We start from the raw sequence: 26,135 nt of genomic DNA on the forward strand, positions 1-26,135 counted from the left end.
CCACACCTCTTTTAAATTGTGATGATGTAATAAATAAAAAAAATGCTTATTGACCACATGGGACGTGAAGTGTTTCCTATTCCCCCGGAGCCTTGATTGAGTTTTAGAATTCTGGTTCACATTGTCTGCATCCATTCCCTTCATATTAATATTAAAATCACCTCCCATAACTAATTGACCAAGTTGAAATTTGGCAAGTTTTCTTAACACCCTTTAATTTTTTTTTATCTGCCCTTTGTTTGGAGCGTACACTGTACCAAAGGTTAACTGTTCCTTGCCCTCAAACAATCCTGCTATAAAAAGAAAACATCCCTCTGGATCTCTCCAAATCTTTTGAACCACGAAAGGGAAATTGCGCTTAAAAATTATAGCAACTCCCAGTGATTTCGATGTTCCAGCAGCCAAAAATTGTTCTCCAAAATATCCATGCTTTAACAACGCTTCCTTTGGTTTTGGATTGTGAATTTCTTGTAAAAAAATTACTGAGGGGAGCATTCATTTACATAGCTCATAATACTTTTCCTTTTAAAGTTATGGCCTAAACCCTTAACATTAAGCATAACAATTTTTAACTTATCTAATTCACCCATAAATATATTGTTAATAAGAGATTACCATCATCTTTCTTCCTAACTGAAGAAAATATTTTGCAATGACAGAAGTATGTGCCTTTGGGCTGCTCCCCCTCCTCTAACCCTCCCTCACAACAATTCCCAACTTTCCTCAACAAACCCCATAGTGACCAAAAACATAAAAATATTAAGAACCATTCTAAACCCAAAACATCCAACATGAGAAAGCTGACTTTAGGTCTGTAACCCAGCCAGCGCATGTGCCTCATGGCACATGCTCTAAAATTAAACCTTGTACACATCTTTGTGTGCAGATTATAAGGGGAAGACTCCTTGAGAGAAAGAAAATTAAAATACACTATATAGATATAATTATCCCCCCAAAAAACCCTCCCTCCTCCTGATAAACTATACTAAGTCTAATTAAATCAGTGCATAAAGAAAAATCTCTTTGCACTGTTTTTTCCCAGTTCCCATTAAAATAAAAAATTATTTTTTTATTTATTTGATCTGAAATACATCAGAGTAAACAAACGAACAAGAAAGGGAAAACGTTATCACCACCTATTGTGGTTCTGAGTTGGCAACCGTTGTCTAATGAAGAGTCCAGGAAGATCTATGTCCTGGTGTGAGAAGAAAAAGAAGGTGTTCAATGCAGTTCTTGGGGTGCTATCACCGTGTTGGATTGGCAGTCGTGAGGAAACTTTTGCTGAGGTGTTGCGCTTCTTGGATGTGTTTTTAAGACATTTAGTTTCCCATCTTTGAACTTTGCTTTGATATTCTTCATGTCCACATCCTCCTCACTCTCCTTGGTTAAGTTCTCTGGCCATTCCAAGCCACAGGCAGTGAGGAGGGGTAGAGCATTTTTAATTGATGTTGCGGTGAGTTGTTGGCCATTACGCATGACTATCAGTCTGGAAGGAAACCCCCCCTCAGCATTTTATACCAGCTTGTTGTAGTGACGCTATAATCGGGTGAAATCGTTGCTTCAGCGTCTCAGGGCAGAGATCATGTAGAGGCAGTACAGTCTGTCCATTGTATGTTAATGCCTTCATCTTCCTCATTCGTGCCATAAGCTCTTCCTTTATAGTATATTGGGTGAAGATTCTATAATGTCTCTCGGAGGAGCCCCATCCTTAGGTTTAGCTGCCAATGCCCCATGCGCCCGTTCTAAGTCTGAGGCACTGAGTTCAAATTCAGGGATCATAGTTGCAAGCCATGCCACAGTGAAGGCAGCCACAAATGCTGAGTGCTCCTCAGAGCCTTCTTTAATGCCACAAAAACATACGTTTGAGCGATGGGCCCGATCCTCCCATTCTTTGAGCTGATTTTTATTGTTTTATTCTCATGTTTAAGCAGAAGACTTTATTCCGCGTTCACCAGCCCCAGATCTAATGCTTCTGATGCAGAGGTTGCTATTTCCTCCAGCCTTGCTAAGTGTGTCCATTTTGTCTTCTAATGGTTTAAATTTGCTTCCAAGCTGCATTCCATTACTTCCTTGAAGGATTTAAATTGTGGTGGCTAATTCTTCACAAAGGTTAGGATATGCAGTCCCAGGTTCTTGAGTCGCAGCACACGTGTTTTATGCTTGACCAGGCACCTTAGTGTTGACCGCTGGTCTCTTTGCTGCTGTTGGACAATCTGTATCTAATGGCCAAAAAGAGTCTGTTAAACCCCCTTCTGTCACTTTAGAAAGGTCAGTAGCATACCCCAATGGGTCTGACATATAATAAGAAGTGAGATTTTAAAGGTTACCTCATTTAATCTGGGAACATTATTCCGAGAAAGGCAAAGCAGGGAAACTAGGCAGCCATCTTGTAGCCCCGCTGGCCGCCCCCCCAGCATCTTTCTGATCAATCTTCTTCCTGAATCTGGTGAAGCAATGGGAGCGCAGTCACCCCCAGAAATCTAAAGTGGATCGATGAGAATTGATGGGGTGTTCAAACCATCCAGTCACCATCGGGAGAGGAGAGGCTCTGCCAGCTTCAGGTTCTTCTCCCTGCAACTTTATCTCCTGCCCTCAACAAAGTGTGAGACGCTATGTTATATGCTGAAGTTAGATACGCGTGTCATTAAAGGCAAGACTCTTCCAATTAAAGACTGCAATATAGGCATATTATTTACAGTACATGTAGAACAGTGCCCTCTGGTGGCAAACCAAAGATATAGTCAGACATATTGTTTACTTATAAAAGTACATACCACAATTTTATAAACTGCAATATAACATTGGTGTACAGCAATAAAACATAAATGAAAAGTGTACAAAACAATTAAAATTCTGGAAGTTTTTCTATATATTTTCTTCTCTGTTCAGCAAAATGAATAGAGCATGTTTGTCTGTTCTCTTGATTTCTTCACCGAACAGAACCCCTCTGTACCGAGTTGTTCTGCTTATCCCTGTGTCTGGAAGTACTGTCAGGGGTAGGAAGGAAAACTTTTTTAGCCCAAGGGCCACATTCCCTTCTGAAAAACCTTCCAAGGGCCACATGCTAGAGTTAGGTGGAGCCAGTGGCAGAAGAGGGTGGAGCAACAAATGTAAATTTTTATTATTGTACAGCAAGCTTGTTTCTACATACGCCCCTCTCTATCCTCAACCCAGACAAGCAAGAGGCATTATCAGAGGTCAAGGACACATTGCAGCCAGGCAAAAGCAATTGGGATGTGAAGCAAGGCCAGTGAGGGGTGTGGCTTGGGGAGAAGGGTCAAATAGAGAGGCCTGGATGTCTGCATTTGGCCCCCAGGCCTCAGGTCCCCCACCCCTGTACTCTATGGAACTGTATAGGTGGTAGAGAGCACATCTCAATGCGGCCATCTTAGTTGCTTTGCTTCTGGGGAAGATGTAGTGGTCCTTGCTCTTCTGCTTGGTGAGCATGATTGCCTCTGAGGGTGTACTGCTGCAGCAGAAGGACCCTCTATGGTGAGGGCACACATTCCTGTTGCCAAAGGTGGAGAGGGAACATATGGCCAAGCAGGGAAATTCAGATACAGTAGGCTATGAAGGAGCTATCACATCTATAGGTAGGAGCCTCTACAATTCCAACAATCCATCAGCAAACCTAGAGCTTCCACACTGCTTTTGCAAGGGAGCAGGAAGAACTATGCTTTTCTTGGGGAAGGCTCCTGGGAACAGGTACCAAGCGAAGGTGTGAATTTTGCTTCATTAGTATTGCTGAGCTAGACAGGACCCAAAGCCAGCCTTAGGTCCAGGGACACTGGCAGGCATTTTAAAAGATTTAGGATGTGGTCCTAAAAACACAAATTTGGCTCCATGCGCCCAGATCCTCCTCAGGATTGGCCTTGTGAGCTGAATCTGAAAGGTGGGCAGTCCAATCCACCTATCAGTCACATGTCATTATATCACATGAATGACAGGTGGGCAGGATTGCCCACCTAATAAAATTCCTTGTTTTGCTTTTAAGTCTTTTCCAAGCCCCCCCCCCCATGCTTTCCTTTTAAGTCCCCAAGATCAGAAAGTTAAAGGGGGATGGGGGCAGATACTTGCAAAAGCCTCTTCCAAGTTGGAGACTTAAAAAAGGAAAGTGCAGGGACACTTGGAAAAGGCTTTAATGCAGCTCTTGCACTCCCATGTGAGCAAATGGGAGCAGTATTAAATTCATTGTAAAAATCTTTGAAGTAGCTCTTGTGTGAGAGCTGCTGCAAAAGGTGCTTTTGCACAGGGCTCTAATCCCCGCTCAACTGGTGAGCAGGAATTAAATCCTGTTGCCTTGGCTGTGCGATCTTGTTACCTGCTAGTCAGCTGCTGGGCATAGTTGGGGAAAATGGCCTTGGGGGTCAAATGAGACCCACTGAAGGGCCATGACTGGCCCAGAGGCTCCCCAACTCTACCCTAAATTTTATCTCAAGTAACTTTAAATTAATTTATTTGTCCAAATTGGTGTCCTCCCTAGTAACCAGAATAGTTTCAAGAAGCCTGTTAAAAGGTATTCTCCTCTAAACCAGAACAATCCCATATATCAGGGGTGCGGAAGCAGTGGCTCTCCTGATGTTGTTGGACCAACTTCCATCAGCCCCAGCCAGCATGACCAATGGTCAGGGATGATCGGAACTGTTGTCCAGCAATGGCTGAAAGGCCAAAGGTTCCCATTCTCTATCATATATAAATCATAGTAACATTCAACTACTGCAGACCATTATTCATTTTTAAAAAACTGCTTTATTATACAAAAGGTCAAGTAAAATATTCCAAGTGTTTCAGGTACTTCTGCTGACAGTTCAGTCACCCATGACTTGCAATTAAAGTACATTTCTGAGAAGCCAGTAGGACAGATCAAATTAGTTCCACTTCCTTTTGATCTGAGGCAGCTGAACGTGCTTCATCCATCTGTTAACAGCATGGGGAGTTTGACTTCACTATTCCTTGAACTCCAGGAACTGCTGGAGCCTTTTCTTGTATTCTGCAGATACTTGCACGGCACTGAAGAACAGAACAAACACAAGATATATTTTGTAGACCTCTTTTCAAAACATATTAATATACAAAGTGGGAAAAAGCTGTAATTGCTTTCTGAAAAGCTTGAACGCTGAACAACCTGGCTGAATAAAATGTTGCCTAGAATCAGAAGTCTGGGAAACTCCATTCGTGACGTTTCCCCTAACCTAACTGTATTGCATACTCATGAATATGTGCAGCATGACTGCTGTAGTTTCTTAACACTTGTTTCCTTAATGTTGGAAGACCAGATACGTTTGGCCCTCCCTCAAACAGCACTTAGCAGCTGCCCTGCAGCTGGTCACCCCAGCTGGTCATTGCATGAACTATAATTTTAGGAACGGATGCCTTGAGCATCCTTTTTTCCTTCTCCTTTCTCATCCCTTTTCCCTTGAGTGTCATGGTGTATGCCTGAGGGCCAGGACCGTTTTACTACTGATGTCTGTAAGCTGCTCTGAAAGTCTTTTCAGCTGAAGAGCAGGGGGAATGATTTAAATAAATGCATACATATATACAAACAACAGATTGCTCTTTATTCTGCAAGCTAAACTAGAGTTCAAAAATCAGTTTCTAATGTGGAGCTATGGAGGAAGTGTGTGAAGGGCCTGCTGTTACACAAGGAAGTTTTAAAAAAGTCCTTCTGCATGCTTGAATTTCTCACTGCACCTTCCAGGAATGGGGACTAGAGGCCCTTCCTCTAACCTAGCCTGTTCCACGAAATGGATTACTGAATAGTCTAACATAGGTGATAGACCAGTGGCGGGCAATCTTCGACCCAAGAGCATAATTAGGCCTAGTAGACCTCCCCTTTTGGCCCACAAGGCCAACCTGGCCAAGCCACACCCATCTGTATGGGGCAGATAAAGACATGGCTCCCTGACAAAAGCAGTTTTGTGGGTGCTTGCAAAGCCATGTGCCTTTGCAAATGCCATGGTGATAGTCAGCACTTGCAAAGGCAAAATAGGGTTTTGCAGGAGCCGATGATCAGGTGATAGGTGACACCTGCAAAGCACTGAGCCTTTGCCAAACCACACGGACAAAGGATATTATTTCACTTAACTTCATTGTGACATCAGATGACTGACAGGTAGATGGTCCCACTCACCTGTCAAAATTATCCATAGGGTTTGGGGGGGTGCAGATATCTAGCCTACTGCCCAACAGTTCCCCCACAAATACAGTAGACAGATAGCTGTTGTTTTAATTAACAGATGGGGAACTGAGACAGAGAGCTTCTAGTATGTTTAAGGCTACCCACTGAGTTCATAAATGGGTTGCTAGGAGAATTTGGCCTGATGCTTGCTAAAGGGTTTTAACATTTATGGAAATTGTAATGAATTCAGAAGCCAAGAGCACTAACCTTCTTACCTTAGGGGGAGAGCAGTCACCTGTAACATTCAACCATGTGGCTCAGTTCAGTATTATCATCCCTCTGCAGCCATTTGGAAATCCAAGGAAATGGAAGGATGGTAATGCTAGGCTGAACTCATGGTGCAACCTGGTAACAGGATTGTAAATTGCTACCATGTGGCTCCTGGTTCTTGAACCCACCCTTGGGAGCACAGTTATATACAAGGCTATTCAGAACATTGCATAACAACTTGTAAAATCCTTGGCACAGAATTAGTTATTTTCTCTACAAAGCCCAAGAGTGGAGCATGATTCTTGTTATTCTTTGTTTTCATTCATTTGTGAAAAGACATGGACTGTCTAAACCGATGTCACATCTTAATATAATTATGAAATGAAGGCAGCTTTATGTCCCCAAACCTCACTTTAAATGTTCTCCAAAAGTAGTGGTGATGCGATAAATTGCAGTTTTCAGTGATGCTCTCAAAGCAAATCGAAGGGTTTTATAGGAAGTGTCTACCAGACTCCCTGAAATCCTGGGGGGTTTGCTGGAAACATGAGGAAGCTTGAAGTGCTTGTCTACCACCTAGTATGGAAACAAACCAAGCAAACAACAAGCATGCTATCAGGAAAGAGGTTTGAATTTAATAGAGATAAATCAGAAGTGCTTGTAACTACTGAAACAGATCACAGGTGAAGCTGCATTGTATAAATCAGATCTGAAAAGATTAAGGTTATACAACCAATTGACAAAGCCCAGCTTTGAACCCCAATACTGCCCTGTGAGAATCCTTGATGCAAAAAAAAGATCAGGGCACGAGTCTTTATTTATTTATTTGATTTATCTATTATTTGATTTATATCTCGCCCGTCCTCCAAGCAGGAGCCCAGGGCAGCAAACAAAAGCACTAAAAACACTTTAAAACATCATAAAAACAGACTGAAATACATTCACATCTTTAAAAACATTTTTTAAAAAGTTGTGAAGACATCTTTAAAAAAGTTTAAAAACATTGTTTTTTTAAAAAAGTTTAAAAACATATTAAAAAGCAATTCCAACACAGATGCAGACTGGGATAAGGTCTCAACTTGAAACCAGAAGCACCAATATCCTCTTTAACCTATCAGATCTTTTTTCTATAGTTAACTTTGCTTGAAAAAGTCACAGGAAAAAAAAAAACAAAATAAAGTTTTTTTTCTAAATCAGTAAGTACATTATAAATTCATATCACTTTTAAAGAAAGATATTAAGGCTCCTCACCTCCTGAAGAGTTAGCAATGTATTCAGAATAGCCGGCAGCGTTGTTTGGACAACTCCATATCTATCTTCAGTAAATGAAGCTGCTACAAGATGTGACAAACCTTCAGAAAAGAACAGTTTGCAGTTTGGATAGACTCATGGTCACTTAGGCTGGGATTATAACACATCATTACAAAAAGCTAAATTTTGGCTCTCACTGTTCTCCCATCCAAACCACCTGGAAGCCGGCTTTTACCAAATTGAAGTTTTTAGCAGTCAAAATGTTTCAGGCCTAAAGACTAGAAACTAGCAAGAAAAAAACTGGATATTATGTGCTGCACTAATTCACTCAGAATAAGTACAGACCTAGATTTTTCTCAATCACACAGCAATCAATAGGAAAACGAAGCTTACTACTACTGTATTCTGTCCAAGCCCAGCCACATTATGTCTCAGTTCATGCATAATGGGAAGCCATAATCTAAAATAGAATCCTAGAATAGTCGAGTTGGAAGGGGCCTATAAGGCCATCGAGTCCAACCCCCTGCTCAATGGGGGAATCCAAATATGCCACTGCTTACCATGAATGAGCACAATGCTAGTGCACACAGCACATTTTCGCCCACCCCTCTCCTCTCTATATACCTCTGGGAAGAAGCAAACCAAAGCACTGGCTTAATGTTACACGCAAACCAAACCATCGTTACTCCCTCCAAACCATCGTGTGCAGGAGCAAAAACAAACCTCAATTTCTGTCCGTGGTGTGACTGGTAAGAAATAAACCACAAGCAAGCATAATGCTACACCAGGGCTCTGGTTACTTTCCTCTCAAGTGAAACACAGGGAAGAGAAGGACAGGTAGGTGTGAATAAGCAATGTGCAGCAGCATGCGACTCATTTACAATAAGCCACAGTTTAGAAATATGTCAGTGTGTAGTAATGACACAGTCCTGAAATTGGAGACTCATGAATGAATTCTACTGCAAAGAAATCAAAGCAAGCAGCATAAATAGGCTATTGAGTATCATTCATCTGTGGGCCATTTCAGACGCGAAGAAACTGCTTACCTTCCAAAGCCCAAATGTGCATCTGGGTATCAGAAAAGAGAGCCTGAACTGAAGCCTCAGGGTGCTGAGAGAGAGAGGGGGGGGGTTGCAACTTAGATAAACAGGATGTTTCAAATACAGACATAACATCAGGCCAACCATACAAAATTTAGGCATCAAGAGCTCTGTATGAAAAGTCAATCTAATAACAGTTTTAGTGCTCAACGTGTTAACCCCCATCTCTCCCTACAAAAGAAGCAGCCTATGAATTTTTTCTAATGCAGTTAACCAAATTAAGCAAAACAATGTAATTATTAGAGTTAGTTTTTTGAAGTTGAAGCTTTCGGTTTACATAGCACTTGTATCAAGGATCAATGTACCAAGTGCAGATGTTGTTGGACTTCAGCTCCCATCAGCCCAGCCAGTATGGTCAATGGTAGGGGATAATGGGAGTTGGAGTCCAACAACATCTGGATGGCCATAGGTTCTCCATTCCTGTTCTAGTTTAATAGTTTTGAACATAGGCAGCATAGCAGTAGCTTAAAAGGCAGTAATGAGAATGCTTTGCTGTCCGTTAGTTTCAACCACCAAGTCATGCCCTCATCCTTACCTTGCTGAAAAAATACATTATCAGTACTCGTTTCGCTAAGAAAGTTTTGATCTGGAAGGAGAAGGGGGGGGGAAATCTATGAATAGACAAAAAACATCTGCAGCAGATCAAAATGATATGCACTCCTGTTTAAAAGTTTCAAAGCAATCCAAAAATTTTAAGCTTCACTGACTGACACCCCAACACTAGCATGGTTTAGCCGGAATTAATTTGCAAATATTTAAAATGGTATGTAGTTCTAAGTAAGTACACTTCAAGTTTTATCTTAACCTCTCTCCAACATTTAGAAATTTTGAATTGCAAACACTGCAGTTCAAAGTGGTTTATAAATCCACATTTATTTTTATCAAGAGTTTTAGTAAAATAGAAGTTTTAATCTTTGCAGTTGTGTCAATGATCAGAATAAAAATGGTTGCTTCACTGTGGGCATAGGAGCTGCTATCGAGTGGTCTCTTATGCAAGTTTACAGACTGCTTTGGTAAACGCATTAAACTACAGAAATTAGCACAGGGAAAATATATAATAAAACAACCCGTGCAGATGAATGACCCAATAGTTGCTTGATTTCTTATACCTGCTCCTTCTTGCTCTGCAGCCATATATAGATTAAACTTGGTTGTACTGCTTCATGTACATTGCTTGCAACAGCACTCATTGGGAGGGGTTCAGGAGAAGAGTCTGCCCACTGCAGATCTACAAAAGAAATCCAAATTATTATTTTTTTTAAAAGGGCTAACTGATGTCCCAATAATAAGCTACAGAAGTGAGCTACCCAAGCTCAAACTAAGGTTGGAACAGAAGAACTTCTACCTGAACTTGATGTCCATAATTTTGGTCCTCTTCGCATAATATGAGGACTTTGGACAGATCCATTCCAGGGAGAGTTTAAATCCAGCATTCCAGCCTTGCGACTCAGAGGAGTGAAAGGTGACCCTAAATTACTTCCAAGATCAGAAGCAGAGGATGTTTTCAAAGGCAACAGAGACGATTTAACCAGAGAAGGCATATGGGCTTGAGGAATCATACTGGACCTTGGAGTGTGAAACGAGGTTTCTTCAACAGCTGCTCCTAGCAAAGATGTACATTTCACAAGAATAATTCAAGATGGTTTATACCAACAAGGAGCATTGCATAAGTCATGCACTTTGGAGAGTACGTAACTCTAGTTACTAACCAACAGAGCAATCAAAATCCTGTCCAGGCAGCAGCAAGACATGGCAGAGTGACGCAGACACATCCTACCTGTGTTGCATCAGTGTTTTCTCACAATAGATAATGATAGCTATAGCTAACATGACTGAAGCATAATAAAGTATGAAGTAGCTCTAGGGAACATATGATTAACACATGGGTGAGGAGCCTCAGGCCCGGGGGCCAAATGTGGCCCTCCAGGCTTTTCTATTTGGCCCTCAGAACGACCCCCAGGCTGTAATCCTCACTGGCTCTGCTCAGTGCCCTCCTTGAGTGCTTTCACCTGGCTGGAATGTGCCCTTCTATTGTGACAATGCCTCTTGCTTTACAGGATGGAGAGATAGATGTGTGTATAGAAACCTCTCTGTTTTGCATGGCTGGCAAAAGGGGCAAAGGTAACAGTCCCACCTGTTGCTCACCTTCTTTTACATCTGCCCATATCTGGCATGTGGCCCCTGGAAGGTTGCTCTTGAGGGAATGTGGCCCTCAGGCTGAAAAAGATTCCCTGCACCTGCACTAACTCCTATACTAAATTTGCTGTTTTTGCAGGAATTGTTTGGAAACTCATTCTCTCACCTTTTCTGTTCATGCAAGTGCTGTTAGGCAAAGAGATAAATTTTTGCTACAACACCATTTAATTGTTAATAAACAATATAAGCAGGATGCAATAAATCATATAAGCAGCTACTTAAACTGATTCCGCTGTCTGTTTCAAGACACTACTGACTGTGCAGAGATGCATTGAGTAATTTTAAAATATCTCTAAAGATAAGTCAGTTATGTTATCTCTGCTGCAAACTCCACTGAATTTCACTATCTATAGTGAAATGTAACTTCTGGGTAGTAAAGTGGAAGCTACTGGCAATTTTATTTTATAAACATTTCTTTACAAAAGTGGTGATATACTCAAGGCAACTACAAAAGGGATTAAAGCAGTTTTTATACTAAGTGTAAGAGCGCAATCCAACCCTCAGATCCACCATGCTGATGGAGGGGATGCTACTTGGGCCTGAGATCTCTCTGCAAAGAACAGCTCTGCTGACCTTTGCCAATGCAAAGCTCCCCAGTGTGCTTGCCAAAAGTGCCGGCAGGTAGAAGTACCACTGGTGGTAGCCCATGAAAAATACCCCAAAATGGGGAGGGGGAGAGCTGGCCCACATTCTGCTGGATTCTGAGCTGGAAGAAAACACCAGTACAAGCATGAAAAGACACCATCTCCACATAAAGGCTGAAGTGGCTCTTTACAAACATCCACTGGATTTTTTTAGAAGTAGGCAAAAAACTTTTTTTACAGTTTTATGAACAAATAATTGTTACTGTGTTATCCTACCCTTTTTGAAGTGAGATTCCTCCACCCCCACCATCTTTGGCAGACTCCACTGTGGTTTAGAGACTCAAAAAATGTGACATTGCAGCTGATTTTTCTGTTACCTGGAGGACTAGAGATCTGTCTCAGGTCTCCCACAGACGGCTGTTTCAGCCTCCCATTTGCAGCCGTGGCCTCTTGATGCATTATCAGCTTCTGTGTCAGATCACTTAAAAGTTTCAAGCACTCCCTGGAAATTGAAGTCCAGTTGTGAGGATGTCCACCTTTTAGAGACAAAGCAGAATGTAAGCAGAGGGAAATGAATTTTTTCTTAAAAAAAAATGGATCAAGACTTAAAAACTAATGGCTATTTCACAAGCCCTTATATCACAGTGAAGCAGAGTACTGGCTTATAAAAAGTTCTAACTGAAATAGCTCAGTCATGTTTTTTTTTCTTATCAGGTTACTTTTCAGGGGCATATGAAGGCAGTATAAGTCTTTCAGCCTAATGCACCGAGCCAGTATGTTTAATGGGATCACTATGTGAAATAAAATAAATGAATAAAAACATGGATACTTTAAATGCCCACTATTGTGTCCAAACTGTTAGGCCAGAAATGTAATAACAAAGTCATCAGAAACTAGTCAATAAACAGGGGAATGGGCGGAGGTGGAATAAGGTACTCCTAAGGTATTGCACAGAATTGTATTGGTCTTCAACAATCTAAGGTAAAATGCGCACAGAAGCTTTACCTTAACGTATATTACAAGCATTGTCTGTTCTGGTAAAGCAGGGGGAAAAACATTTTATGTACATGCTCCATCTCAGGCCTTTTCATACCTAGCTTTGGACACAATGGTGATAATCATAAGATGTTCAGTATAAAACCCTACATTTCCTTTAAAAAGAAAAGCCTCTCATTTCCTCACACTAGCATTTGCTAAATACAACAATGAAAACATAACAACCCTCCTCAAATTAAGTCAACTACTCGCACTTCTCACTATCCCCCTTCTGACTTAACGGGAAATAGTTACTTTTCCAAATACCTGGCTGGCTAAGGCTGAAGACCTCTTGACGTCGCACAGAAGAATACTGGGAAAGAAACATCAAGTCCTGTAAAGCCAAGAACTGCAGAGGAAAATATTTAGAAGTATTAAAAGTAACCAAGTTGGTCAAGTTTGTGTTCTAATTTCCACCCCTAAGATTCCCTGCCCCATCCCCCAAAACAGCATTAGGCAGCATTTGACTGAGCTGCTAGAACTATACAAAGGGATGGAGGATGGAAAAGGATTTCTGGCTACCATTTGCCAAGGGCAGAGAGAATGGCCTAAGGAAAGAGGGAGCAGAAGCATCATCAGGAACCTAAGAAACGGAAGGCTGAGACCAAAGAAATAGCACACTAAAAGAAACACAGAGGCTTCAGAATGATGGGGGGAGGAACGGAAGAAATAAATGATCCAGGGGTATAAAGGGGAGAGGAGGAGGAGGAGGCTGGGAGGGGTGTGAAAGGGGGAAAAAACTAGGAATATGGGCAAAAGGGAAGAGGAGCTTATGACTAGGAGCTACAGAGGTGAGGAAAGACAAAATCCCCACACTGATCTGAAATAGCAGTCAAATCCTTGGCTGCAAGCTTTTAGTATGCATTTTATTCCTAGATTGTTAAGTAGTTTATATGTAAAAATAACCAACAATGCTATGCTTTATCACTATAATTTTATTTATATTATTTCTATCATGACAAGATTACACAACAAATTGACTAACAAGTCTATGCATGCAACTGAATTCATACCTTCAAGAGAGGTGGAGGGTTGCTGCTTAAAATTTTAGGTAAACACTGATCCGTTTCTTCTGCAAAAGTTGGCTGGATAGGAAAGTGATGTGCCTGAAAATAGAACACATGTTGTAGCTCAAGAATAACCCTTTGTCAATATTACTAAGAATATATACCGAACTAGCAATCGTTTTCAAGTCTGGTCAAGTCAGCAAAATGGACAGGCTACCATCCCAGCCCTGACAGAGAGCAAGGAAGAGGTATATAAAATTCTCAAACAGAAAACTGATTAATCTTACTTACTTACTTACTTAGATTTATATCCTGCCCTTCCTCCCAGTAGGAGCCCAGGGCAGCAAACAAAAGCACTAAAAACACTTTAAAACATCATAAAAACAGACACAGACTGAGATATGGTCTCTACTTAAAATGCTTGTTGAAAGAGGAAGGTCTTCAGTAGGCACCAAAAAAATAACAGAGATGGAGCTTTCTAATATTTAACGGAATAGAATTCCAAAGGGTTTCATCTAAGAGTACTTGCAATTGCTGCACCACAACCCTCTCAATCACCTTCCCTAAAAAGGGAGTATTTGCGACCAGGCAGTACTTGTTACAAACCAATGGATCCAGGGTGGGCTTTTTCAGGAGTTTTTGGATCACTGCCTCTTTCAGGGCAGCTGGAACCACTCCCTCCCACAATGATGTATTGACCACACCCTGGGTCCACTCGGTCAAACCCCCTCTGCAAGCTTTAATAAGCTAAGAAGGACAAGGGTCAAGGGGACACATTGCTGGCCGCATCATCACAAACACCTTGCCGCATCAGGGCACATTAACTGAAACCGATCCCAAGAAGTTATCACAACCATTTCCTGCTGTACTATCCAAAAAGTGTAAGAGCTTTGCCACATTCATTTAAAAACTAAGGTTGCCTGAGAGATAGTATGATTGTATGGCATCCAACACATAGTACCAACCTCAGTAGAATAAATTCTAAAAAGTAGCCATGCAATGTACCAAGTCATCAGAAGAAACAAGCCACACAGCCAACTGTGGTACAGAAGAGAGAAATCCAAAAGGCCAGCCATTGTGTCCAGAAGATGAAGTTTACTAGAAGGCAAAGAAATAAGCCAGCACAATCAGGGGAAAGAGTTTTCAGCAATGAGCTGTATTAATCAGTCTATATTAAAAGGGTTACCATTATTATTATTATTTGCCCTTAAAGCACAACAAATGAACATATTCTATGCAAGAGAAAAGAGTTCTAACTGGATGATGGTTCTAATATTTTGTTGTGAAAATGCTTTCTAGATGATTGCTCAGTGGAAGACTGCTCTGACATTCAGCACTGATACATAACCAAGTAGGCTAGTAGTCCAGCAAGGTACAGCAGGGCCCCGCTTTATGGCGCTTCACTTTACAGCGCTTTGCTAATGTGGCGGTCTCAATTAGATGCAATTAGACTAAGGGTGCTTTCACACTGCACTTTATTCCGTTATTCTGACAATTTCTTACCTGGTAATTTGCGCATTATATTTGAGCTTTCACACGACATACCGGATAGCTTCAACTCTTCAGACAGGCTTTTGCGGTGGGTTCGGTTTTATTACTACTGTTGAGATTTTAATGTTTTAATGTATTTATATGTTTTTATTTTGTAAGTTGCCCAGAGTGGCTGGACAACCAGCCAGATGGGCGACTAATAAATCTAATAAATAAATAAATAAAATAGCTCCAGAATTCTGGTGGAATGTAGTGCAAGTATAGCACTAATTTCCGCAATAAATGATACCAGAAATAATCCGTTAGCAAGGCTGGGAACCCGGAAGATCACAGGAGTTTTTCGCTAGCTGCTGCCGCTCACATGACAGGCATCCCAGCATGCAGTGCGTTCCCACCCTTTAGTCCCACAGGTTTTGTTTTTTTTGCCTGACAAACATTGTACCAGTATTCTGGCATTGGCGCATATAGCAGCAGCATTTCCCACACACACCCGTCTTGATACAACTAAAACAATTTAAAAAGTCAGATCCTAAAGGGAGAGGGCTTGCACGGCAACGGGACGAGATCTTAGACCTCCTACACAGTGGGGAACAGTGTGTATGGGTGAGGGATGAAAACAAGCTGTGTGAAAGAGAGTTGCGTGAAATGCCGCTATATCGGCTGAAAAAGTACTGTTCCTTATCACAAGAGGTACTGCAGTGTGAAAGGGATTTTTGAAATCGGGACAGAAGCGCTACCTTTTTAATCCGTTAAACTAGCACTATTAGCCCCATGTGTAAAAGCAGCCTTAAGCCCCACCCATACAGCGCTTGTTCCACTTTTACGGCAGTTTTCAGGCGTCACGTGCCATTCTATTCAATGAGTTCTGCTTTTCAGCGGTTTTCGCTTTTCAGCGGGGGTCCGGAACATAATCCACCATATGAGTGGGGCCCTACTTGTACATTAACAGCACAAGGAGTCTGCTTTTTGCTCCTTCTCACTGTCAGAGATGATAAGATGACCACCATTTCCCAACTAGCTCCAATTTGTTTCACCTTTAAAATCTCCCAAAACCTTAAGAACTTCTCTGATGGGAAGCTTTAGCGTTCATTCTACTCCTCCTATTCTATGGAGGAATATTCTTCTCCCATGGGCATCATCAAACTGGTGGGGAGCTAGAAAATTAATTTTCAAGCTCACTATGGCATCAAGACTGCACTTGAAAGTCTTGACTGGCTTAATTTTCAAAGTGTCTGGCTGGCTAAGACTGAATACTTTTTGACATTGCACAGAAGAATACTGGGAAGGAATAATCAACACTGGGAAAGAATTATTGAGTTATAACTATGACCAGAGGGAAAACCTCCCACTTACATTGATACCGGGTTGTGGCAGTGGAAACCAAGAGCCTTTTCTACTAGCCACATCTTGTTAGAAAGCAACATCTATGCTAGACTACTCACAGTAAGAATCCAGAGACTTCAATTAAAAGCATCACTTTATATTCACTGAAATGGGTTATTAGGAGTATAACATACCAGTACTCTACCATTTGCATTAGCATCCTATTGTATTCTGGGCTCAAATGTTAGTTTTGATACATAAGCATCTAAAGTGTCTGGGCCCAACGTTCCATCAGGATACCTGAACCATCAGGATACCTGCTCCACGAGCTAGAGGGAGCCCCAGCTGACGAAGCGTCAAGGCCCCAGCTGACGAAGCGTCAAGGCCCCAGCTGACGAAGCGTCAAGGCCCCAGCTGACGAAGCGTCAAGGCCCCAGCTGACGAAGCGTCAAGGCCCCAGCTGACGAAGCGTCAAGGCCCCAGCTGACGAAGCGTCAAGGCGAGTTAAGCAGCAGAGCACGTTCGGCAGCAGGGCGAGGAGGCCAGGGCCCCCCACTCTGCCCGTCTGTTCCCTGACCTCAACTAAACCGCAGACTCCAACCCATTAACGTAATAAACCTTAAACAAAACTATGCAGGTAAGAAGCCAGCAGGGGTGTGGGGGCTTTCCAGTGTTTTGCACCGTCTGCAGCATGTACGACTATCTGCCTGTTGGACAGAAGTCGTGGGTGTGCTCTCGGTGCAATGAGCTCCTGGCTCTCCGGGAACGACTTCATTTCCTTGAGGCCAAGGTGGCGGACCTGGAAAAGCTGAGAGAGGCAGAGAGGTGTGTGGAGGAGGCCTTCAGGGACGTTATAGCTGTGTCCCACTCCAACGATGATAGCTCTCCTGCTATCATGGAGAACGATGGTCTCGGGGAAGGAGAGCATCCAGCTGAGGAAGAGGGAAACGATCCCTTAGAAGGGACCCATTCCTTGGGGGATGAGCAGCTATCCTCTCGTGCCGAGGATATATCTCCAGGGGGTGGAGGGATCCTTGTAGTGGGTGATTCGATCATTAGGAACATAGACAGTGGGGTGTGTGATGGGCGTGTAGACCGCAAGGTGTTTTGCCTGCCTGGTGCGAAGGTTGCGGATATCGCCCGTCGTTTAGATAGTTTGGTAGACAGTGCTGGGAAGGAGTCAGTGGTCATGGTGCACGTTGGCACCAACGACATGGGGAAATGCAGCCGTGAGGTCCTGGAAGCAAAATTTAGGTTGCTAGGTAGGATGCTGAAAGCCAGGACCTCCAAGGTGGCTTTCTCTGAAATGCTACCGGTTCCACGCGCAGGACCAGCCAGACAGGCCCAGCTTCGCAGTCTCAACGCGTGGATGAGACGATGGTGTCGGGTGGAAGGGTTCGGATTTGTTAGGCACTGGGGAACATTTTGGGACAAGCCAGGCCTGTACAAAAGGGACGGGCTCCACTTGAACCAGAATGGAACCAGACTGCTGGCACTTAAAATTAAAAAGGTAGCAGAGCAGCTTTTAAACTGACTGAGGGGGGAAACCCGACAGGAGCTGAGAAAGGTCCGGTTCGGGATAAACCTCCCCCCTGGGATAAAAACCAAAGTAATCTTGAAATTTTAAAAGGGGTAGGCCTAGAAGTAGGCATTGTGAGAGCAGGGGCACAGGATATCAATTCAGAAGAGCAAAATTACCACAGGCCTAACCACAAGTGCCAAAGACACTTGAAGAGAGAGACTGCTTACAAGTGCCTGTACGCTAATGCTAGAAGCCTCCGAACCAAGATGGGAGAACTGGAGTGCTTGGTCTTAGAGAAGAGCATTGATATAGTGAGCATAACCGAGACCTGGTGGAATGGAGAAAACCAGTGGGATACGGTTATCCCTGGATATAAACTATATCGGAAGGACAGGGAAGGACATATTGGTGGCGGAGTCGCTCTATACGTGAAAGAAGGCATTGAATCCAGCAAGCTCGAAACCCCAAAAGAGGCAGACTCCTCCACAGAATCGTTGTGGGTGGTGATACCATGCCCCAGGAGGGACTTAATACTGGGAACGATCTATCGTCCCCCTGATCAAAATGCTCAGGGAGACCTTGAGATGAGATATGAAATTGAGGAAGCATCCAAACTAGGAAATGTGGTAGTAATGGGTGACTTCAACTACCCGGACATAGACTGGCTGCACATGTGTTCCAGTCATGACAAAGAAGCAAAGTTTCTAGATATTCTAAATGACTATTCCCTAGACCAGTTGGTCATGGAACCGACCAGAGGGACGGCAACCCTGGACTTAATCCTCAGTGGGGACCGGGACCTGGTGCGAGATGTAAGTGTTGTTGAACCGATTGGGAGCAGTGACCACAGTGCTATTAAATTAAACATACATGTAAATGGCCAATTGCCAAGAAAATCCAACACGGTCACATTTGACTTCAAAAGAGGAAACTTCACAAAAATGAGGGGATTGGTAAAAAGAAAGCTGAAAAACAAAGGCCAGAGGGTCACATCACTCGAAAATGCTTGGAAGTTGTTTAAAAACACTATATTAGAAGCTCAACTGGAGTGCATACCGCAGATCAGAAAAGGTACCGCCAGGGCCAAGAAGATGCCAGCATGGTTAACGAGCAAAGTCAAGGAAGCTCTTAGAGGCAAAAAGTCTTCCTTCAGAAAATGGAAGTCTTGTCCGAATGAAGAAAATAAAAAAGAACACAAACTCTGGCAAAAGAAATGCAAGAAGACAATAAGGGATGCTAAAAAAGAATTTGAGGAGCACATTGCTAAGAACATAAAAACCAACAACAAAAAATTCTATAAATACATTCAAAGCAGGAGACCATCTAGGGAGACAATTGGACCCTTGAATGAGAAGGGAGTCAAAGGTGTACTAAAGAACGATAAGGAGATTGCAGAGAAGCTAAATGAATTCTTTGCATCTGTCTTCACAGTGGAAGATATAGGGCAGATCCCTGACCCTGAACTAACATTTGCAGGAAGGGATTCTGAGGAACTGAGACAAACAGTGGTAACGAGAGAGGAAGTTCTAGGCTTAATGGACAATATAAAAACTGACAAATCACCGGGCCCGGATGGCATCCACCCGAGAGTTCTCAAAGAACTCAAATGTGAAATTGCTGATCTGCTAACTAAAATATGTAACTTGTCCCTTGGGTCCTCCTCCGTGCCTGAGGACTGGAAAGTGGCAAATGTAACGCCAATCTTCAAAAAGGGATCCAGACGGGATCCCGGAAATTACAGGCCAGTTAGCTTAACTTCTGTCCCTGGAAAACTGGTAGAAAGTATTATTAAAGCTAGATTAACTAAGCACATAGAAGAACAAGCCTTGCTGAAGCAGAGCCAGCATGGCTTCTGCAAGGGAAAGTCCTGTCTCAGTAACCTATTAGAATTCTTTGAGAGTGTCAACAAGCATATAGATAGAGGTGATCCAGTGGACATAGTGTACTTAGACTTTCAAAAAGCGTTTGACAAGGTACCTCACCAAAGGCTTCTGAGGAAGCTTAGCAGTCATGGAATAAGAGGAGAGGTCCTCTTGTGGATAAGGAATTGGTTAAGAAGCAGAAAGCAGAGAGTAGGAATCAACGGACAGTTCTCCCAATGGAGGGCTGTAGAAAGCGGAGTCCCTCAAGGATCGGTATTGGGACCTGTACTTTTCAACTTGTTCATTAATGACCTAGAATTAGGAGTGAGCAGTGAAGTGGCCAAGTTTGCTGACGACACTAAATTGTTCAGGGTTGTTAAAACAAAAAGGGATTGCGAAGAGCTCCAAAAAGACCTCTCCAAACTGAGTGAATGGGAGGAAAAATGGCAAATGCAATTCAATATAAACAAGTGTAAAATTATGCATATTGGAGCGAAAAATCTGAATTTCACATATATGCTCATGGGGTCTGAACTGGCGGTGACCGACCAGGAGAGAGACCTCGGGGTTGTAGTGGACAGCACGATGAAAATGTCGACCCAGTGTGCGGCAGCTGTGAAAAAGGCAAATTCCATGCTAGCGATAATTAGGAAAGGTATTGAAAATAAAACAGCCGATATCATAATGCCGTTGTATAAATCTATGGTGCGGCCGCATTTGGAATACTGTGTACAGTTCTGGTCGCCTCATCTCAAAAAGGATATTATAGAGTTGGAAAAGGTTCAGAAGAGGGCAACCAGAATGATCAAGGGGATGGAGCGACTCCCTTACGAGGAAAGGTTGCAGCATTTGGGGCTTTTTAGTTTACAGAAAAGGCGGGTCAGAGGAGACATGATAGAAGTGTATAAAATTATGCATGGCATTGAGAAAGTGGATAGAGAAAAGTTCTTCTCCCTCTCTCATAATACTAGAACTCGTGGACATTCAAAGAAGCTGAATGTTGGAAGATTCAGGACAGACAAAAGGAAGTACTTCTTTACTCAGCGCATAGTTAAACTATGGAATTTGCTCTCACAAGATGCAGTAATGGCCACCAGCTTGGATGGCTTTAAAAGAAGATTAGACAAATTCATGGAGGACAGGGCTATCAATGGCTACTAGCCATGATGGCTGTGCTGTGCCACCCTAGTCAGAGGCAGCATGCTTCTGAAAACCAGTTGCCGGAAGCCTCAGGAGGGGAGAGTGTTCTTGCACTCGGGTCCTGCTTGCGGGCTTCCCCCAAGCACCTGGTTGGCCACTGTGAGAACAGGATGCTGGACTAGATGGGCCACTGGCGTGATCCAGCAGGCTCTTCTTATGTTCTTATGAACTGTTTCCATCCCAGCTGGCTGGTACAAGAACTGCAATTTTAAGAAATTGTGCCTGAGTTTGCTTTTTTCCTCTTCCCTCACAATCTCTTCTTCCTTGCATGCCATGTTGTATACTTGAGAGCAGTGGCCATTTTACCAGTTTTTTAAAGCTGCTCTAGGAGCCATATTGGCAAAAGAGTGGGGTAAAAATGCTTTAAATAAATAAATGCCTATGTTGCATGACAACCTGTAAGATGTACAGGGAGTGCCTCTATTGCAAGAGGGGAAAAATCAAGTTTTACAGGTACTAACCTATCAGTCTGAAGGTTCATTGTGGTAATTATCCATGCCCTTGGAATATAACCTAAAATGCCAAAACCAGAAAAATCAAGTAAACACAGAGCAGTTTTAACACTTCCATAATCGAAGAAGAATTTTCAGCATAACAGTGTTAACAAGAAACGTGAAACCTTTTTTTTTTAAAGGAAAAAAACTGTAATAGATATAAACAAAAAAAATGTTTTTTATTAGGGTTAGCAACAATGATTAAGTAGCCAGAGGCCTCCATATTCCATGGAATTCCAGCCCACTGATACATGAGTCTCAATTTAGTTAGTAGCCCACACTTTGAGCTTCTCCCTGCTAAACAGTCCATTCAGTCTCCATTCCGGTTACTATAAGGCCACCCTCAAACAGCCACTTGATGCCTCCCACATAGCCTCTGCCCCATGTGCTCTACTTTTTACATCCTTGTTGTGGAAAGCCACAGAGAAGCAGCAGTGTGGAACAGAGGAGAGAGAGATAGTATATCCTAGTGACTTCTTAGAGAAAATTCAGACCACCCTTTAGCCTAGAGTCTGACCACTTACTGCAACACAGAGTGCTGGTTGCTGCATCTCACAGTAAAGAATGTGCCCCACTAACCCACATTTCCATTCAGTTTTAAAGCCACAATAAAGGTCATCGTGATTCAGCTGGATTTAATCCAATCTAGTTTTGCACGTGGCTGCAGAATATCATAAAAATCATCTTGCTATACTGAGCAAAACTCCCCCTAGTAAAGCCCTTTCTTTGTTAAACCGGCCAGCCAGATGACTCTGGAAAACTCACGTTGGGTATGACTGTGATAGCCAACCCCAGCATCTAATTATCTGAGGTAGACTGGCCTTACAACCAACCGCAAGTGCCTCCCCTCCCACTCATATCATTTATAGAAAAGAGGGAGGAGAAGTAAAACCTTACCAAAAAAGTAGTAAGCAGCACAAAAGTTCCTAACCATATAAAGCGCCTCCACACAACTATGCTTTGCAAGCAATGGAAGAGATCTCCTGAAGCGCAAATACTTGTATTGCTGAAAAAGATTGGGCAGAGGTTTAAGAAGGGCACACTTTCAAGAACTTTTTCATATAGCATATACAATTTAGGGGGGGGAATGGTTGTATTTTAACTTATAATTTTTTCAGATATTGCAACAAAACTGGAGTTCTCCAGATTAAATATTAAGGCTGCAGTTCATTCTATTTTAGAACTACTCTCTTCCCAAATGTTATATTAGTGTAGATTGCTAGTTTGGATCCAAGGATGTGTTGCATGAGTGGAAAGACACTTCCACATGTGTAAGGTAGCCACACTAAATTCTTCTGATTTCCCCATCCTGCTACAGACACACCAAGCCCCATTCCAGGAATTCCCAAAAACCCTCCAGAGCGGCTTTTGTGTGGAGCGCAAGGGTTTGTAGCGGGGAAGAAGCTAGGCATAAGTGGAGTTCCAATCCCTCTTTCCTGGACTATAGTAAAATGGGTACAATAAACTAAATTACTATCAAACAGCATCAAAGCATAACTAAGGGTGGGAAGTGATCTCAGGAACCACTGGGGTTGGATCCTGAGAACCACAAATGGAAAGAAGCTCACAGAAAGGAAGGAATGAAGCTCTGCCCATACAAACTGCCTCTGCCTGATTTGGGGAAAATTCACTCTGGAAAGAGGATTCCCCCAACAGAAGAGAAAGTCTTCTTCTACAAGCTTCCTCTCTTAATTCTTAAGTTCCAATCCACTATGTTGCAGCTACTCTTTGCAGAAAATTCCTTCCTGAATCCAAGACGGCATGCCCTTCTCCCAAATATGTAGCAGTCAAGATCATACAAAAAGAAAAACGTAACAGCAGCCCAGCGTTGGAACCATATTCCCGCTGTTAATTGTATGATTACCTGTATGACTGGAAATGGAAGGTAGTTCAGATTGTTAACAAGATACCGGAGGCTATAGCTGTAACCCATAAAAGCTCCAAGAAGCAAGAGAAAGAGGTGGTACTCATTCAGGCACATCTGCAAATCAGCATCAGCTACACTGAAGCAAAACAGTAATTTTAATTTTTAATTGCCCTGGAAGGTATAGGTAATAACTTTATACTTAATTCTACATTTAAGGCTAGCAACTATAAAAGAACATCTAGCCTCTTTTTAGTAGCAAACACAATGAAGTGCCTGTTACCCAGGCATTTAATGGCTGAAAGGGATCTTCTTGGCAACCCCAAAAACACTGGTGAAATAATGTTTTTAATTGTAATTGTGTTTTAGAATGTTTTTAGAATGATTTTCTTTCTTTTTGTTAAATAGTTTTGTTGATTTGTTTGCCAGCCTGGGCTCCTTCAGGGGGAAGGACAGGATATAAACTTAATAAATCATCATCATCATCATCTTGCACCAACCTAATATTCATTTACACACCAGGTAAAAACTCAACTTTTAAAATCAGGTTTGTAGAGGCTGTTGGGTTAAGTCATTTGTAAACTATGATGCTACTAATTATGTTTATGTATTTTATAATTATTTATTATGTTCTTTCTTATTATGTTTTATACTGTCTGCAGCAGAGGTGTCCTAGACACTATCCAACAGATATACATGACTGACTATAATGCCTTCATTAGTCACAGCTAGCTGGAGTGAAAATTGTATTTTCCCAGCAAGTTTGATTTATTTATTTATTTGTTATACTTGTATACCGCCCCATAGCCAAAGCTCTCTGGGCGGTTTACAGTAACTAAAAACAAATACAATTTAAAATACATCTTTTAAAAAACAATTTAAAACACAATTAAAAAATTTAAAACAATATAAAACACATGCTAAAATGCCTGGGAGAAGAGGAAAGTCTTGACCTGGCGCCAAAAAGATAACAGTGCTGGCGCCAGACACACCTCATCAGGGAGATCATTTCATAATTTGGGGGCCACCACTGAGAAGGCCCTCTCCCTTGTTGCCATTCTCCGAGCTTCCCTTGGAGTAGGCACCCGGAGGAGAGCCTTTGATCTTGAACGTAGTCTATGGGTGGGTTCGTATCGGGAGAGGCGTTCCATCAGGTATTGTGGTCCCAAGCCGTGTAAGGCTTTATAGGTCAAAACCAGCACCTTGAATCGAGCTCGGAAACATAAAGGCAGCCAGTGCAAGCGGGCCAGAATCGGTTTTATATGTTTGGACTGTCTGGTCCCTGTTACCAATCTGGCCGCTGCATTTTGCACAAGCGGCAGTTTCCAAACCGTCTTCAAAGGCAGCCCCACGTAGAGTGCATTGCAGTAATCTAATTTAGAGGTTACCAGAGCATGGACAACTGAAGCCAGGTTATCCCTGTCCAGACAGGGACGTAGTTGGGCCACCAACCGAAGTTGGTAGAAGGCACTCCGTGCTACCGAGGCTACCTGAGCCTCCAGTGACAGAGATGATTCTAGGAGAACCCCCAAGCTACGAACCTGCTCCTTCAGGGGGAGTGCAACCCCATCCAGGACAGGTTGGACATCCACCATCTGGTCAGAAGAACCACCCACTAGCAGCATCTCAGTCTTGTCTGGATTGAGCCTCAGTTTATTAGCCCTCATCCAGTCCATTGTCGCAGCCAGGCACCGGTTCAGCACATTGACAGCCTCACCTGAAGAAGATGAAAAGGAGAAATAGAGCTGCGTGTCATCAGCATACTGATGGCAACGCACTCCAAAGCTCCGGATGACCGCACCCAACGGTTTCATACAGATGTTGAACAGCATGGGGGACAGAACTGACCCCTGCTGAACCCCATACTGGAGAGTCCAGGGTGCTGAGCAATGTTCCCCAAGCACCACCTTCTGGAGGCGACCTGCCAAGTAGGAGCGGAACCAATGTAGTACCTCCCACTCCCAACTCAGCCAGTCTCCTCAGAAGGATACCATGGTCGATGGTATCGAAAGCTGCTCAGAGATCAATAAGAGTCACACTCCCCGTCTCTCTCCCAACAAAGGTCATCATACAGGGCGACCAAGGCTGTTTCTGTGCCAAAACCAGGCCTGAAACCCTACTGAAATGGATCCAGATAATCGGTCTCATCCAAGAGTGTCTGGAGCTGGCCTGCCACCACTCGTTCAAGGACCTTGCCCAGGAATGGAACATTTGCTACCGGCCTATAGTTATTAAGAATTTCTGGGTCCAGGGAGGGTTTCTTCAGGAGTGGTCTCACTACCGCCTCTTTCAGGCAGTCAGGGACCACCCGCTCTCACAGAGAGGCATTAATCACCTCCCTGGCCCAGCCGGCTGTTTCATCCCTGCTAGCTTTTATTAGCCAAGAAGGGCAAGGATCCTGCACAGAAGTGGTTGCACGAACCTGTCCAAGCACCTTGTCAATGTACTCAAGCTGCACCAACTGAAACTCATCCAAGGAATCGGGACAAGGCTGTGCTCTGGATACCTCACTTGATTCACCTGCTATAACACTGCAGTCTAAGTCCTGGCGGATGCTAAAGATTTTATCCTGGAAGTGCCTAGCAAATTCATTACAGCAGGCCTCAGATGGATCTACCATGTCCCTGGGGCCAGAGTGTAATAGCCCCCGGACGATTCTGAAGAGCTCCGCTGGGCGGCATATTGATGATTTGATAGTGGCAGCAAAATATTGTTTTTTTGCTGCCCTTACTGCCCCTAAATACAGCTTACCATAGGCACTTACCAGTGTATAATTGCATCCACCAGGAGTTCATCTCCATCTGCACTCAAGCCGTCTCCT

General features: G+C 42.9%; 1 protein-coding gene across 9 annotated transcripts in view; it reads right to left on the bottom strand.

Moving 5' to 3' along the window:
• Positions 1 to 4,726: 4,726 nt before the first annotated feature.
• The window catches only part of NDC1 (NDC1 transmembrane nucleoporin), a 36,100-nt gene continuing 14,691 nt past the window's right edge, over positions 4,727 to 26,135 (bottom strand). For 7 of the 9 annotated variants that reach the window (XM_061633030.1, XM_061633029.1, XM_061633027.1 and 4 more), the window contains 14 exons: positions 23,315 to 23,453; positions 22,348 to 22,456; positions 21,418 to 21,469; positions 14,524 to 14,656; positions 13,565 to 13,657; positions 12,819 to 12,900; positions 11,894 to 12,052; positions 10,082 to 10,339; positions 9,846 to 9,964; positions 9,272 to 9,322; positions 8,683 to 8,746; positions 7,637 to 7,737; positions 6,801 to 6,961; positions 4,727 to 5,010 (listed from right to left, as the gene is read on the bottom strand). In XM_061633030.1, coding sequence (XP_061489014.1) covers positions 4,947 to 5,010; positions 6,801 to 6,961; positions 7,637 to 7,737; positions 8,683 to 8,746; positions 9,272 to 9,322; positions 9,846 to 9,964; positions 10,082 to 10,339; positions 11,894 to 12,052; positions 12,819 to 12,900; positions 13,565 to 13,657; positions 14,524 to 14,656; positions 21,418 to 21,469; positions 22,348 to 22,456; positions 23,315 to 23,453 — 1,585 coding nt within the window. In that variant the 3' untranslated portion in view covers positions 4,727 to 4,946. The remainder of the gene's footprint in view (positions 5,011 to 6,800; positions 6,962 to 7,636; positions 7,738 to 8,682; positions 8,747 to 9,271; positions 9,323 to 9,845; positions 9,965 to 10,081; positions 10,340 to 11,893; positions 12,053 to 12,818; positions 12,901 to 13,564; positions 13,658 to 14,523; positions 14,657 to 21,417; positions 21,470 to 22,347; positions 22,457 to 23,314; positions 23,454 to 26,135) is intronic. The other 2 variants (XM_061633035.1, XM_061633028.1) reach the window with 1 other exon arrangement.

The sequence above is a fragment of the Rhineura floridana genome, chromosome 6, assembly GCF_030035675.1.
Source record: "Rhineura floridana isolate rRhiFlo1 chromosome 6, rRhiFlo1.hap2, whole genome shotgun sequence".
NCBI lineage: Eukaryota > Metazoa > Chordata > Lepidosauria > Squamata > Rhineuridae > Rhineura > Rhineura floridana.